We start from the raw sequence: 11,259 nt of genomic DNA on the forward strand, positions 1-11,259 counted from the left end.
AGAAAGCTACAGGTATTGCACATAAGGCATAATCCTCAACCCCCAGCCAGTAAAAATTGCTGGAGCTAGCCAATAAAGTCACAGCACCATTGACTGCTGTTTATGTTATGGGTAATTCCAGGGCTGTGCATCAAGCTTGAAGAAGCAGAATATGGGGAAAGCCTTTGGTTGATGTGAAGCTTTTTTGGTAGTTCTAAGATGCCACAAGAGAGTGAGTTTACTGCAAGTGGCATAAGACAGAGGCAATTCTCAAAAGGAAAATTAACGCCTATCTTTGCACTTCATATAAATACGTTACTGGTGAAACCTTCATGTCAGCATGCATACCCCAGAAGACAAAACATCTGCTGTTTCTGTGGCTGTTACAGAAGTACAAAGTCCGACAGCAGGGCAGAGAAAGTTGAAGTCAGTGACATTCCTAAAATAGCAGTTACTGACTTGGCAAGCTGGTACCTGATGGGTCAGACAGACACAGTGTTGGTGTCCTACAAAGCAGACCCCAAAGAACAGCTAAGCTGGGAATTATCAAGAGCTCTTACAAGACCTGAGCTGTCATGTTGGGAGGACAACTGGTAGAGTTCCTTTCTGGGGGTGAAAGCGAGAGATTTAAATTTTTAAGTATTTTTTGCATTTGAGTGACCTACTGGCAGCAGAGCACCTGAAAGTAAAGATTTCACTAAGTTAAACAGAAGAATTGTAGCATGAAAAGGAAGACTCTCCTGGAGATTGTGACTGCAGCCAAATAGGCGCTTGAGTACTGGAAGCCCATAAAAGTTGTGGGGTTTTTTTTGAAGAAAGAGAACTTGAAGGGCAGAAAGGTAGACAGGTACACAAAGGATTGAGTAAAATGGCTAAAAAAGGAATCACAAGGAACAATCAAATAGAATTTTTACAAGGTAGAAGGAACACATTATTCTTCTGTTTTAGCATGCCACGTTCTCTTCTATTCATACCTGTCAGATCCCAGAAGCCTGAATATCCTTGTATTATCAGAAATTTCTTGTGTGATCTAGACAATAAAAATAAGAGAAGTGTTTACATGTTAAGTGCACAAGTGTTTTTGCTTTTAAAATCAACTTAAAGAATTGACTATAACTAATGTTACCAATTTACTGCTGATTTAAATCAGCTAGAGAACTTAATGCAACTGTGACTTTTAAATGAGATCTGAAAGTTTTCTGTAATTCCTGCCACATTACGCAAATTCCTGTGGTAGTAACTGCAAGCACAACAGCAGGGCTCAGCACTGCACAGTATTCAAGCTACTGGTGCAATTCTCTTTACAGCCATGACTGAAATAGATAGCTGTAGGGTGCAGTTTGTCTCACTCTAGAGCAGATATCCAAAATGGGTCAGGTAAATCACACATAAAATGCGTTTTGTTGAAATTCTGAATCATAGCAATGATGCACTAAATTCATCTTCTGAAAACCTTAACAGAGAAACATAATCTAATTTGTGGTACTTACGCCCATTGTGAAAAGAGAACATAGTATTTTGACATTTCAGACTAGTGCAATAGAGCTTTGTTTACTGCAGGTGAATTGTATTTGTGTGATACATCCTTATGATCACATGAATACCAAAGCACCAAAGAAAACATCATGTTAATAAAGTCAACCGAAGCCCACTGTATACTCCAAAGGATATTAAGTCACACTATGAATGGGCAGCACTGTTTACAAAACTCCTTTTCTACACAGCCACATTTCACATTCCTGAGGAAAGAAGAGAGGCTTCTCTCCTTCCCAGATCCTAGTTGTGTTAGATGACTTAGTGAATTCACTTCTGGCACAGAGAACTTGCAAGAGAATTTTAATTCACAACAACTAAGTTCACCACTTTGTTAAGAAAATTACTTCCTACTTGTTGTGGGGCTGAGTCTGCACAATCTTGGCCCAAATTTTGAGCATCTGGTCTCAGAATTCACATAGTTCCCTGTTTCATTCTTTGCACTCAACCAAACCACTGTGGAAGGTCACGGTTATAGAAGGAAATAACTTTGCAGGCAGCTCAAATCATCCCCAATTAGACAACTGATATTAGATTAAGCCATCTGAGCTAATAACATCTTCAAATACAAACATGCTGCAAAGTTAGGTTGGTCAGGTTTTTGTCCTGTGTAACCACATGCTATATAGTATAAGACTCCCCAAAAGTAATCAATATGCTCAAGATCTGAGCATGGTAACGGAGGCTTTTCATATTACAGTTGAAAATGAGTGGTGGTTTGGTGTTTTTTTTTAATTCTTAGTAGCTGTGGCTAGTAGGACAGTCAGGAGAAAGAGGAAATTTAAAAAGGCCTGAGAGCTTACCCTAGACATGTTCTACAGAGAAAAAGTTTTGGGTGGCTTGCTTTCTGACAGCAGCTCAGTTCTGCCTTCTGTTCTTCATTTAGTGCCGGCTTGGGCTTGACAGTAACATAGCAAGAAGACAATGTTTCTTATGCTTTGCATAAACAATATAAAGCATCCACTTGCACTGCAGCACTCTGGGGCACGTCCTCTAACAACTGGATCAGAGCTACTAAGTGCCAATGGGTGGAGTAATCCACTGAGCCTTGCAGAATGCTGCTAGCAGGAGTCTGGAGAAGTGCCTAGTGGCATCATCTCCTCCTCATGGTCCATGCTAACAGCAGGGTGCTGCAGCTCACCATTATGAGTTCTTGGGAGAAGAACAATCATGCCTGGAGATCAAACATGCACAAATGCCACAAAACCCATTTGCAGACTTGGAACTAAGTAGTAGTCTGACTCTAGTCTTTGGTCCAACTTCCCACAAAGAGCAGTCTTACTATCAGCATAGATTAGGTCAGCTGTGGCTTATGCAAATAAATGTAGTTGTGTAACAATGTGTAACAATCTCAGCCAATGTTACACTGACAAAAACTGCTGAAGTTTGGAAACACTCTTTAACAAACAAATTAAAAGACTCATTAATATCCTACAAAGCGCAGCATTTCCACTAACAGATGCACAAAGTTTGCAGCAAGAAAAAAAATGGAGTTGGGAATGTACTTATAATGGTTTAACAATGTCTAAAAATCACATGAAACTGGCCAAGAAAAAAGGGACTATACACATGTTAGAAAAAATTTTTAGGTCATTCCGACGTGTTTTGCCTGAGAATGTGTTGTGGTTTAACCCAGCAGGCAGCTGAACACCACACAGCCGCTTGCTCACAGACCCCATCCCTCCGTCGGATGCAGGAGAGAATCAGGGAAAAAAAGGTAAAACCCATGGGTTGAGACAAAGACAGTTTAATAAAACAGTAGAGGAAAAAAGTAGTAGTATTAATAATAGAATATACAGAATATACAAAACAAGTGATGCTCAATGCAATTGCTCACTACCCACTGACCGATGCCCAGCCCATCTTGAACAGCGAGCACTCTCCCCCTGGCCAACTCCCCCCGAGCATGCCATCATACGGTCTGGAATAGCCCTTTGGCCAGTTTGGGGTCAGCTGCCCTAGCTGTGCCCCCTCCCAGTTTCTTGTGCACCTGGCAGAGCAAGGGAAGCTGAAAAAGTCCTTGACTACTCTAGGCGCTACTAAAACATCCTTCTAGTACTAAATCCGAAACACAGCCTTATGCCAGCTACTAGGAAGAAAATTAACTCTATCCCAGACAAAACCAGGACAGAATGGAAAATACTTCTTTTGAAAGCCAGGCACTAAAATCTTCAAATTACTCATAAGCCAAGGGAACATGGAAGAGACTAAAAAAACAACAGGCAACTCAATCAACACTGACAAAAAGCTAAAGCTCTGCAGTAGAGTATGACACCACTGGCAAAGTCCAAATGTTGGTATCCACATTTGAAAGGCTAAGGGACTGACACTGGTCTTCAAAGCAATTTAAAGTGAAGAAGATTGTTACCAAGAATTCGGTTTGGATATTTTCTATGGCATCATGGCCCAGGCTCTAGCTGCTTTCTGCTTTGTATGTTAGACTTGACAGGGGCTCTTCTATAGCTTCACTAATTAGTTTGTAGCTTGTGAAACATGCTTAGAATAAGACTCCAGCTTCCAGGCCTAACCTAGGAAGCTACCAAAATGTTTTATTCTTTTTCAGACCACAGCATTATGCATTTATCCTCTACTTGGCTTATATTAGAAGCTAGATTTTGAAGCAAAATGCAGTACTTACCTCATTTGATCTAAAACTCCTTCCTTGCATGCCATGCTTCCAGAACGCTAACACACTATCTTGTAGGCAGACTGGTAACAAAGAACATTGGAATCAGTTCTGAGGCATAAATTCAGCTCATGCTTTTAAGGCCAAAAGCATATGACTACAATTTTGAAATTTGTGCATGTATGTTTTATTGTATCATATTCACCCAGACAGACTGCAAAATGTCTCACAGGAATAGCTGAACCTGCCTCAAAAGTTTAATGAGTGGGATTTAAAAATATTCCTACCCAACCAGAAAAAGTTCTAAAACTGTCCTTCTGTCTAGTCCTAAACACGTCCTTTCCTTTGAATACGAAACCCCTCCTCATTCTAATACTAGCAGAAAATATATATTGAACTCTAGCAGAAAAGTTACAGGGATACTGTAGTGACATTTTTCACTTTTCCAGAAACCATATGGCTAATATGGTCCTCCTGCAATAGCAATGCAAAGCTTTACAGAGCCCTCTACTTCCCAGCCCTTCCCCCTTGTCACAAACATGGTGACAGACACCTGCATTTGAACCCTGTGAAAAGAAATGGGTCTAGGGCCTCCCTCAAGGAGAGGGCAAGTGTGTAGATCCCCAGGAAGAATCTGTCCCACCTGCATCCAGCATCCTGACTCTGGACAGGTATGCAGGAAAAGCAGCAGAACTCTCTGGAGACACTACCAGGCCAGAACAGGACACTGATAGCTCATCTGTGATGAGCAGAGAGGACTAGAGTACAAGCAGAAGTCCCACAGTGAGCAACTTCAAGTACATGTAACTCCTCCTTTCCCCCCATTCCTAACCAACAGGAGCCATAAAAGTAATGTTTTCCATGACAACGTTTTTTTGTCCTCTTCTCCATGGGACATTATGTTTGAAATGCTTGAAACTTTAAAGCTTTTCCTCAGAAGTAAATTCCAACTTTTTATTGGTTTTGTTCCCACTGTTCCTCCTCTTCTGGTGCTACCCTCCAGCTGTCCACATGTCCTTCCTCGTCCCTCTTTCAAAAGCATGTGATGCAATCCAGGTATGTAACCACTGGAGAACTGTCAAAATAAATGTATTCTGTCCTCCTGTTTCACAAATCTAGCTCATTCAGATTCTTCACAAGAAAACAAAATTTTACATACAGTGTGTGATGTATAGTTTAGTCTTTGAGCTGCTTTATAAAAATGGACTGTGTGAAGACACATGCAGAATGCGTTAGCCGTGATACACAAAGTTTATGTAGTTACTGTTAAGGTATTCTTTAGAAGCTTAAGGTCTCCCTCATATTACCAAGACTGCAGAGTTATTAGTCCATTCCAATTGCTCCTAGGGAAGCACGTTACATAGTGCACTGAACCTTTCACTGAGCCTTCTCACACAGTGAAATGCATGATATAAGTGTTTCAAATGCCAAAGACCTGAGAGTATCTCTAATTCTGTACTGTAAGAGTAAACAAGTTAATCATAGAATATTTTGAGTTGGAAGAGACCCATAAGGATCATCAAATCCAATTCCCTGCTCCTCACCTAAAACTAAACCACATGACTAAGAGTGTTGTCCAGACTCTCCTTGAACTCTGACAGGCTTGGTGCTGTGAACCATTTCTGTGGGGAGCCTGTTCCAGTGACCAAGCACCCTTTGAGTGAAGAACCTTGTACTAATGTCCAATACGAACTTCCCCATATGCAGCTTCATACCATTTCCACGTGGCCTACCAGTGGTCACCAGAAAGGAGATCAGCACCTCCCCATCTGATGTGCCTGCCCCCTTGAGGAAGTTGTAGACTGCAATGAGGTCACCCCTCAGACTTCTTAAGATGAACAAATCAAATGACCTCAGCCACTCCCCTCTTAAGTCTTGCCCTCCAGACCTTTTCACTCTTCACTCATTTGTATTAAATTTCATATGGCTGGTGATTGCCCAACTCTATAGTCTATCCAGATATTCAATGTTAATAATGAAATCCAACTTACCTATTGATTCAATCTGGAAGTCAAACGTGAGCTCTGATGACAGTTTGCGGCTGGATTTTAACCTGCCTTGCAGATTCACTATTTTTATGCAGCCTATACAATAAATAGGATAGGTCAACCAATTAATCTTCAATATATGACCTAATTTGAAGACAGACAGTATGCATGTACATGCATACGTATATATTTAGTTGGTACTAAAACTTACAATCCAAACACACCAAAATGGTATCTCTCTCCAGCTGTGTTACATGTACAACACTTGTCTCTGTAGTGTCTATAAAAAAATGACAGTTAGTTCATAACATAAATTACCATGAAATTTGAAATGGAAGTTCTAGAGATTGAGACAACTTAATGGGTTAGTGTGCTTTTATCTACTTAAAATAATAATCTTACCAGTGACATTTCTCTTCTCTTAGAGAGGCATGTCCACTTATCCAACATGTTGACTGTGACAGGAAAACTGAAGCTGTAATATTAAAGTATGGACTTAATCCAGCCTTTTCTGAGCCATGTCACAAAAGCAAACTCATGTGTACATTGTTCTCCCTTTACTCTCTGTTGGTGTTATTTAATATTGCTGTTGCAAAAGATGGCAGATATAGAAGACTGTCCACGCTAAACCTGAATGCTGTTTCATTCCATTTTTCTTCTGCTTTTATTTCTAAATCTTGCTAGGGACTTTCATATTAGTACTTAATTCTTGCTGCTATTTTCAGACTTTCCATCCCCAGATCTTCTAAAAATAGGGGTTATTTCCTTCTCCAAACTCTTAGAATAAGGGTTACCTTCCTGTCTTCTGGGTTACAGCTGCAGCAGTCTCCATCACAGCAAACAGGGGCATCTGACCCACAAATGATTAGTGGACACGTCAACTCAAAAGAGAAGTGTAGTTTTGTCCATTTGTTTGTTAACATTAAAATTACACAAAAAGCAGCTCTTACTAATTCAGCATTACTGCCAGCGATTCTGTAGGCATTCTTTCATACAGAAAAGAGAAACTCATTAAATCTGTTAGAGATGAGAAGTTAGAACATGTTACCTAAAATACAAAAGCAGCTTTCAGTTAAATAAGAGAATCAATGGTCCTGTTGAGAAGCAAAAAACTCCTCAAGGATGATGCAGAAATGTGCTCTGTGAGATGTTCCCTCCATATCTTTTTTGCTGTTTGTCTTGGAAGGTATACGTTTATGATCTTAACCAAAGGTGGATATAGCCATGATGAAAGCATACAACAGAAGGACTGGAGATACACATCTGTGCAACCACACTATGTGATGTGGAAACATGTACTGCACTGGCTGAAGCTAACAGGAGAAGGATGGCAAGGGGAGAAACCCCCTGCCGTAAGTCTCTGCCAGCTGTTTTTTTAAAATCGTCTTTATTAGACATTTTAAAAAAAAGTCAAATGTCAAACAATAAAAACTATTTGAGGGAAGCTATTTCTGATCATATGATATAAGCTTTCCTCATTTAAAAAACAGTGAAAAATCTGTTTCATTGCATTATTGCTCTCCTGCCAGCAGGGGACATGAATAATCCAATACAACATGAAGGTTTAAATTAGAGTCAAACAAACAGGAAAAAATAACAACATAGACACAACACAAGAACACACAAGCAATTCAAGTAAGCTAAAGAAGTATTTTTGGAAGGCACAATGCAATGTTATATTTTCCGCATAAAAAAAAGTAACCAGGAAGGGATTCCTGGTTCTTGTATTTACACACTGATGCAGACAATACTGAGAGAAGAATGACAACAGGACATTATGAGTGAAAGAATTTCTCTTCAGCGTGCCACTTTTATGGACTCTACTGAGGTCACACAGTTACATAAATAGATATATGAGTTTGAAAATAAAATGCACTAACTCTGAAGTAGTTACGTGCATTAATTGGCCATCCACTGATCACTTCAGTTTTTGTAACTATGCTTTAAACTGTGTCAAAAATCTGACATACTTTTCAGCAGCAAGAAAGTCAGCAGTTCACAGTACACAATCAGCCAGACTCATACACATGTATATGCCACCACAGGCTAAGTATAAATACATCATGGATCAACAAGGACTCTATGCCTGGGAATAACAAAGCTATTTACTGCTTCTAAACCTGCAAGCTATGACTGGGGTCAGCTCACTATTGCATCTAGGTTTAGGGGGAGTCTTGCAACACTAGAAAAGTAATTCTTAGCACGCTTCCTTCTTAAGAGAATTTCTACTGTTGCTCAGATGGTGCCCTCCTCACTCATAGCGCCCAGTGATGGACAGGTACTTGGTTTCCTGCTACCAGTGGTCCTAATCACTTCCACTTTCCATAAACAGTGGAAGAATAGAAATATGCTCTCTCTCAGCAGGAGGCTGATAACACAATTTCTAACCACAGTGGCTTACTGCAGGAGAGCCAAACCACACCTACAGTGATGTTGAAAGAAATTGCTCAGAGTACAATTCTATTAAAATCTATTAAATAAACAGAAGACATGGTGCCAGGGTAAGAGCACTGAACAACACAGTGGGTAACAGTTAAGTAACAGCCTGATTTATGGAAATTCAAGAAACCACAACTCCATCCCCTGCAATACTTAAAATCTCAAGAAATCTAATCAGTTCCACAAGTAGAAACATCAAAAAAAGTGCACGTGCAAGCAGGTACAACCAGATACCCCTTTAACTGGAGAACTTAAAATGATTACTTAGCCTGAATAATTTAGCCATTAATTTCATCAGAGGAAACTACCTTTCTAGTGCTTCAGCTATAACAGACGAGCAAGGAATGTTTCTGAATGCAATTACAACAGCACACAAACCTGTTTCTGTAAACCATGAAGAGGTAGAATTTGGGTTGACAGTCTCAAACTTCACCACTTGGTTGAAGTCTCTTCCTCTACTGACGCCGACACAAACTAAAGGAAATTCTTGCTCAGGGACTACCAGCATTTCAAACAATCTCAGCGGACAAGGTACAGGAAAATCTATGTGCTAGATTAAGAAACAAAACTAGATATTAGAAGGGAAACAAGTTTAGTCTCAGTTGCTATTAGCTACTTATTAGCTAACTGGTAAATTTTATGCCAAACATTTTTTTAACATTAAGTTTACTTCTTCAGATAACAGTAACTGATAAATACAAAAAGCCTGCATTAAGAAGCTTAGAGAGTCTTCATGCCCACTCAGTTAAAATAAGATAGGATGTATTTTAATCACGTGTGTCCTGTGCAGCTGCCACAGATGACAAGAGTGCTGTATCCATCATTGCTCTCCCTGGCTATGGAGCCTCTAAGCCTTGTTTCCCAGGCTGATCAAGTTATAGCAGCTGCCTCTCTACAAACATTGAGTCCACCCTGGCTCCATCTCTTCAGATGGTGTCAGATGGGGAGATAACAAGCATTTCTGGACACATACAGTGTCACAAAGCATAGAGTAAGTGGCTACCTTCTCTCTGGTATGGGAACAAAGCCTGCTGATAACCCACATTATCACTCCCCTCTGCCATGTCTCAGTGTCAGCCAGAGGTTTTTTACTGTGCAACTAAAAGGCAACGTTCACAGAGAAAAAGGCTTTGCTCTTTACTGAAGTACCACAAAACCAAGAACATTCCTATAAATATTTTGAGTCGGCTATTTAAATGTGTAATATGTATTAACTATTTTTTATATAACTTAACAGAAACCAAGAGAAAAGTCTAATAACTCAAGAAACGGCTAATACTTATTTCTTAACAAGTCATTACAAGATAAACAAAACTGAACATGAAAGTATTTCACCTTATCATAATATTACCTTGATTAACATAAATTTTTGCATTGGTTCAACCCATTCTAACAAAACAATGCTAGACTGTAGGGCTCCACAAAGGTACTTGTGGCCTGTGTAGGGATTCCTCACTGCCAAAAAAAAAGAGAGGTCGTGTACATTAGTGTACTAAGCAAATACAAATTACAAACAATTTCCAACTAAATAACAGTCCATACACTTTTGGAAGGTACCCACCACCACCACTCTAATCTTTTATAAAGGCAGCTGCTGAAAAGTCAACATCGACACTATGAAAATTGTGACAGTGAGCATGCTGGAGCAGGGGTTGCCCTTCCACCGGGCATGAACAGCTAGTAGCTGGTGCCAAATAAGCCATAATAAACACAACTCTCATAAGAGCGCTGAGGTATGTTTCACCTCCTCCAACTCAAAATAAAGTTGTTTTTTTTTTTTTTTTTTAGACTGGTAGTTGGGGTTTACTATTTTAGATAGTCTTAAAAAAAAAGTTGACTGCATACACATTTGAAGCATCTTGCTCCACCATGTTAGTTTCCCTAAGCTATCTCCAAATCATCATGAGAAGCTGTTAAAGAATGGCTTTTTCTATGACACACAGACACTTATCCAGCAGGTGCTGAATAACCACTGTCACTTGAGAACTGCTCAGCTGCTTTCTAAGCACTGTCACAGCGAGTCTGAAATCCAGGATCTCTATATTTCAGATGAACGCTTCTATGCGGAATTTTTTTTTTTTTTTTTAAAGTGACATCATCTCTTTCCACTCAACTACTGCTCTTCTATTGTTTGTCAGAACTCAATTAAAAATTGGAAGAGAACAATAAAAGTTGCAAAATTGGGCACTGTGAAATCTGAAGTTTCAAAACTTTAATTCTACAGTACTGACAAAATTTCACTCCTTAAGCACTACCAGCATATCCATTAAGACAAACAAGTGTTACTTCGCACTTTGTGCAATTACATCTAAAGACCAGATTTTGAAGTGCAATAAAGTGACTGTGGGCCGTCAGGCAATTAACAACACAGTTCATATAATGAGCTTCTACAATCCTGTACTATCTATATAAGTGAAATATGCTCATGCTGCCTTACTGCCAAGGAAATCCAACAGCAATCCCTTGGCACCTTAGACATCAAAGCTTAATTTCATTAATCCAAGTTCTCACTCAACATCAGCCAAAACTGCAGTAAATAACGCTTGGCGTAACCCTTAGTAAGGCTGAACTCAGCAGCAGAAACCACAAAACGTGCAATTACCAATACCTGTATGGTGGAGAAACAAGACCAGAAGTTCTCGTCTTTTTCTGCCTCCTGTAGCACTGCTGCTTCCCCCAGGCCAAAGGGATACT

At 39.7% G+C, this 11,259-nt stretch overlaps 1 protein-coding gene across 1 annotated transcript in view; it reads right to left on the reverse strand.

The window, feature by feature from the left end:
* Positions 1–11,259, reverse strand: part of MAP4K3 (mitogen-activated protein kinase kinase kinase kinase 3) — a gene marked incomplete at its 5' end in the record, with an annotated part of 34,007 nt that overhangs the window by 2,952 nt on the left and 19,796 nt on the right. The window contains 6 exons of the mRNA XM_009640831.2: positions 954–1,009; positions 4,151–4,221; positions 6,130–6,222; positions 6,338–6,406; positions 8,944–9,115; positions 9,917–10,020. Coding sequence (XP_009639126.1) covers positions 954–1,009; positions 4,151–4,221; positions 6,130–6,222; positions 6,338–6,406; positions 8,944–9,115; positions 9,917–10,020 — 565 coding nt within the window. The remainder of the gene's footprint in view (positions 1–953; positions 1,010–4,150; positions 4,222–6,129; positions 6,223–6,337; positions 6,407–8,943; positions 9,116–9,916; positions 10,021–11,259) is intronic.

This window comes from Egretta garzetta, unplaced genomic scaffold (assembly GCF_000687185.1).
Source record: "Egretta garzetta isolate BGI_Z169 unplaced genomic scaffold, ASM68718v1 scaffold360, whole genome shotgun sequence".
In the NCBI taxonomy this organism is placed as follows: domain Eukaryota; kingdom Metazoa; phylum Chordata; class Aves; order Pelecaniformes; family Ardeidae; genus Egretta; species Egretta garzetta.